This window comes from Vigna angularis, chromosome 1 (genome assembly GCF_016808095.1).
Source record: "Vigna angularis cultivar LongXiaoDou No.4 chromosome 1, ASM1680809v1, whole genome shotgun sequence".
Taxonomy (NCBI): domain Eukaryota; kingdom Viridiplantae; phylum Streptophyta; class Magnoliopsida; order Fabales; family Fabaceae; genus Vigna; species Vigna angularis.
The window spans coordinates 33,515,887-33,521,118 of record NC_068970.1 but is presented as its reverse complement, the minus strand read 5'-3'; the positions used below and the strand labels follow the sequence as shown (position 1 = coordinate 33,521,118).

Here is a 5,232-nt window from a genome sequence, read left to right as displayed (position 1 = left end):
AAGAGCGAAAAGAAATACTCTAACCCAAGAGTACAAGATGTTCCGCATGAAGCAAGGAGAAACAATTATATAGATGTCCAAATGTGCTTCACGCATATAGTGAATAATCTCATTGGGTTAGGTAAGTCCTTTGAAAATGACGAATTAAATATCAAAATTCTTAAATCTTTGGACAGAACTTGACAACCAAAAGTGACTGCCATAAGTGAGTCATAAACCTAAACACCATGTCAATAGCTGCATTGTTTGGTAAGTTGAGAGAACATGAACTAGATCTCGGAAGATTGAACAAGGATGAAGAAAAAAGTAATAAAAAAACCTTAGCGTTCAAATCAGAGATTGATAAAAGTCTTAAAGAAGAAGATGACTCTGAAGAAGATAAGGATGATGTGGGTCTCTTCGTTAAGAAATTTAATAAGTTCATGAAGTTCAAAAGAAGAAGAAGATTCAAAGGCAAAAAGAAGGAAAACAAGGAATCTTCACCAAATTATCATTGTTATGATTGCAGTGAGAAAGGACACATGAAGGCAGATTGTCCAATCCCAAAGAAGGGTGAAGAAAGAGGCCAAAAAAAGTTCTTCAAGAAGAAGAAGGCATATATTGCTTGGGAGGAAGATAATGATTCTACAACAAGCTCAAGCGACTCTAATGAGCAAGCCAACATATGTTTGATGGCTGATGATGACATCTTTGAAAATCAAATAAGTTCTAAATCCAGGAAGTCCATGTGGTACCTTGATAGTGGTTGTTCAAGGCACATGACATGAGATATAAAGAAATTTACAAACTTCTGAAAGAAAGAACTAGGCTATGTCACATATGGTAACAATAACAAGGGAAAGATCCTCGGAGTAAGAGACATAGGAAGTGCAAATAACTTGATGATTAAAGGTGTATTGTTGTTGAAGGTTTGAAGCACAACCTTCTTAGTATTAGTCAATTATGTGACAAGGGTTTCAAAATAACATTCGAACCCAATTATTGCACTATTCATGAAAAAAATTCTTCTTAAGTTGCTTTGAAAGGTATTAGACATGCAAATATTTATTTAATTGATTTGAAAAATGTTTCAAATAAAAATATTTCATATTTAGTTGTAAAAGAAGAAAATCCATGGTTGTGGCATAAGAGAGCTGCTCATATTCATATACAACAATTGAATAGACTCATATCTAAAGACTTAGTAATTGGTCTACCAAAACTCAATTTTATAAAAGACAAACCATCTGTTGCATGTCAAAAGGGTTAACAAGTTAAATCATCTTTTAATTTGAAAAATATTGTTTTGAGTGTAAAATCCTTAGAACTCTTGCACATGGATTTATTTGGTCCTTCAAGAATAAAAAAGTTTTGAGAAAAATTATTATGCTTTAGTTATTGTTGATGACTATGCAAGATATACATGAACATTCTTTATTACTCAAAAAGGTGAAACTTTCAAAGTTTTCAAAATGTTTGCGAAACAAGTTCAAAATGAAAAGGGTTTGAAAATTAAATTTATTCATAGTGATCATGGAGGAAAATTTCAAAATGAATCATTTGAAAAATTTTGTGAAGAACTTGAAATTTTTCATAACTTTTTTACAGTTCGAACTCCACAACAAAATGAGGTTCTAGAAAGGAAGAATAAATCTTTAGAAAACTTGCAAGAACTTTATTGAATGAATCAAAAATTTCAAAACATTTTTGGACTGACTGCATGTTACGTTTTAAATATAATGCTTATTCGTCCTATTTTAAAATGTATTTATTATGAATTATTTAAAGGAAGAAAGCTAAATATTTTTCATTTAAGAATTTTGGATGCAAATATTTTGTTTTAAATTATGGAAAACAAAAATTTGAAAAAATTTAATTCAAATCCGATGAATATATATTTTTATTGGTTATTCTCTAACTAGATACATGTTTCTTAAAACAATAAATGACACTCTAGAGTTCAGAATATTACAAAATAAAGAACAAAGAAATATTTAATAAACTTTAGTAAAGATATCTTATATTTTAATTGTAATGTTCACTCTAGCTGTATTATTAATATTGTGTTATGTAGAGTTTTGTTGTTATAATTTTATAAATAAAATTAAAAGTATAAACACTGAACCCCAAATTCTAAATTCATTAGTGATTTCCCAGTGAATATGTTTCTCCAATTTCAGCCCCATAGCTAAAGGCTATACACAACTAAACTTAGTTTGTCTACGCTGTTTGCTGTCTGCTGAGGTTCCAACTAAACCCTAATATCCACTGATTAAAGAAGCTACCTATGTTTCTTATAACCCTTTTCAAATGCCATGCCTATGGATGGCCTAATTATATTATTTCATCTCTCCATTTTAGGTCAATATTCTTATTTCGTACATGCCCAAAATAGTCACTTCTTGCCCTTTTAACACAAACCATAATTAAGCCATTTCAGAAGCAACAACTTACAACTACAATGTTTTCTCAATTACTCATTGTCTCACATAATATCCCACATTTGGATACAGGAATCATCCTTAGATATCACTAAATTATATATAGAGTTTATAGACTTAAAATAGAGTTTATAGACTTAAAATTTGTATAGATACATACAAAAGTATATTATATCAATTAATTTATCCATCTTCTTCTGATACCTGCGTTCAGATAGAGGCAAAGAATTTAACTTCCAACAATAGTGTTATTCTCCACTCAGGTGAAAAAAAATATATAAAAAATGACTTGGATATATAGCTTCCTTCATGATTTCCCATAAATTGTTTTCAGAAATTCTCTTTTCGTAATTTTTGTGAATAAATTTGTATTAGTGGCATTCTGGTGGCATGACTTTGAATCTGGGTCTGTCATTGCAGTAAGAGTAAAACATGAGTTTCCTCCTTGCCCAATCCATAGCTGCTACTTGCTGCTGTGATAGCTTAGTAAACTCTGGTCCATTGACTGGGTCTTGGGCAGAAGGGTTGACCTTAGAACATGCAGAAACTGGTGCTGTGGGATCAGATATGCAGCCACTCTGTTTTACTTGTGCAAATGAAGCAACAAATGGTGCATACTTGTAGTTAACTGGGTATTTGCCTCCATGAGTAGCCCATTCTGAACCATCCCATATTGTGGCATACACCGACATTGGTTTTGATGGATAAATAGAAGGATTTGTGTTGCTATGTATGAATTCCCTCACTGGAACATTGTCCACTAAGAACCTACAAAATCCGCAATTGGGTTATTGTGAGTATGTTGCTATTTAGGATACAATTTTTCATTATAGAAAAGGAAGATAAGAAATCAAAGACTAATCATGCAAAGTATTTCCATTGTGATATTCTTTCAATTCCAAGACTGAAACAAGACTTATCTAACTTACACTGTATGATAACTGTTCCACAAGATGCTGTAAAGATGATACTGCTGTGTTGGGTCGAACCAGAAATAGAATTTCTCTTCTCTCCCTGTGCTGACACTTCCATTGGCATAGACATTCGTTTGAATAACCCAGTCATTTCTTTTATCATGACCCAAAATTTCAATGTCTATTTCATCATGGTTGTGAGGGAATTTATCTGCATTAGACAGCTGATGTTTTCTCGAGTTAATTTCTTGACGACATTCATTACCTCAATGGTACATATCAGTAAGAAAAAATTCTCTCAATGAAGTAAGTGTCTGTGTTTGTACTGTGTGCTGTGCAACCATCCATGTATGATAACAGAAGAATCTTAAGCATAGAAGAAGTGAGCTTACATAAAAAGCAACAACAACTCCAGGTGACAAACCAGAGGGCAATTTGATTGCAGCACTGAAGAATCCATAGTAGTATCTTCTTTGTGACACCAAGCCGGAACCTATAGAATAATAGCCTTTGTTATGAAATGATTAAAACAAAACAAGGAACTTGTAAACTTTCAATAACTTGACTAAATGAAGAGGTTGTTCATATTAACCTGAGAGTTTGTCGAGAGCCAGTGTGGCCGTGGACCCATTGCTGAGAAACTGGACATTGGAGGCCCCAAAGGCCTTAGAAAAAGCTTGATCAATTGGGACAGTAGGAAAAGAATCCGTCAAGCGTGTGACAGTTGGAACTGTAAAAGGTCTGTTGTGTGAAGAAACCACAGTGGCTAAGCAAAGGATTAGTAGATATGAGAAGCCTAGCTTTTGTTGCCAAAGTGCCATGTTTTGTGGACATGTGAGGAGAAAACATGTCAGATTGATTGGGTATATATTGGGTGTGGTTTAATGAATGGGGCTCGTAGTTTTTGCTTAGTTGTTTTCTAGCTGGCCAGTGGCTAATTGCCTTTTTCCTTTAGTCATTTCACAGTATCTTTTCTGATAGGTGTCTTGGATCATAAAGGCAAAGATCCAAAGAGTCATGTGGGGGTGATTTGTTTAGGTTTGGCAGGGCTTGTGTTGTGGGGCTGGCCTAATATTGGCAGCATGAAATGGGAATGGAGTTTTAAGTTAATGTTTGATGGGGAACCTCACTCTTCCCTGCATGGCTGTAGCATCTGTTACATGTCTTATTCTTCTAAATTTGTATTTGTAGCTGTGATCCAATTGGGAGCAACTAATTCTCATAAAAACGCGTAAACTTTTATTGGATTTGTCTTCCAATTTGCACAATGATGAAGACCATACATCAACATCAGTACCTACACTTTTCCTTCACTCAAGTATTAGTATTCCATTTACCCTCTTAAATTCAAGCAGTTTATTTTAATCAGCACTAGATTTCTAAGTCCTATCATGTTATCTAATACTTATACTGTTTAACATTACATGATCTAATTTAGAGGCTTTAAATGATAATGCTATTGGAAGAAGAAATAAGATAAAGCGAGGAACGAAACTAGCATAGTTGAGTTGGGTTGAATTGGCATAGAAATTTAGTCTGAGTTCCCAGATCTAGCAATCTCTTAAATGCATGTCTGGTTTCTACTTAAATTGCTAAGCTGAAAATGGTGTGGTGGTAGGTAAAAATCACAGTAAAATGGACTAATCAGGAGAATCAATGAATGTACAAGATTGGATTAGCGTTTAATAAAGGTAATGAAGCTAACTAAAGTATGATATACCGATTGAGCAAATGTGACAGAGGTGACTTAGCTGGCATGCAGAGGAATCTGATGCGACAGAAAAATAACTTAGTACATCTCAGACTACGCACGTTCACGTTGGTTTTTGTAATTTTTCTTTTGTAGTGTAGTAGTAGAATGAAAAGGTTGCAGGGATCGCATTGAAAGAAAAAGGACG

At 33.6% G+C, this 5,232-nt stretch overlaps 2 protein-coding genes across 2 annotated transcripts; one reads left to right on the top strand and one right to left on the bottom strand.

Moving 5' to 3' along the window:
* The first annotated feature begins 227 nt into the window (after positions 1 to 227).
* On the top strand, positions 228 to 767 carry LOC108321408 (uncharacterized). The gene has a single exon (XM_017553153.1). It carries the CDS (start codon positions 228 to 230, stop codon positions 765 to 767), a length of 540 nt encoding a protein of 179 aa, XP_017408642.1.
* Positions 768 to 2,569: 1,802 nt separating this feature from the next.
* Positions 2,570 to 4,413, bottom strand: LOC108321414 (probable xyloglucan endotransglucosylase/hydrolase protein 33). Its single transcript, XM_017553160.2, has 4 exons — positions 3,927 to 4,413; positions 3,727 to 3,827; positions 3,350 to 3,558; positions 2,570 to 3,188 (listed from the first exon to the last, which is right to left on the bottom strand). The coding sequence occupies exons 1-4, from the start codon at positions 4,153 to 4,155 to the stop codon at positions 2,792 to 2,794; spliced, it is 936 nt and encodes a 311-aa protein (XP_017408649.1). The 5' UTR covers positions 4,156 to 4,413; the 3' UTR covers positions 2,570 to 2,791.
* Between the last annotated feature and the right edge of the window lie 819 nt (positions 4,414 to 5,232).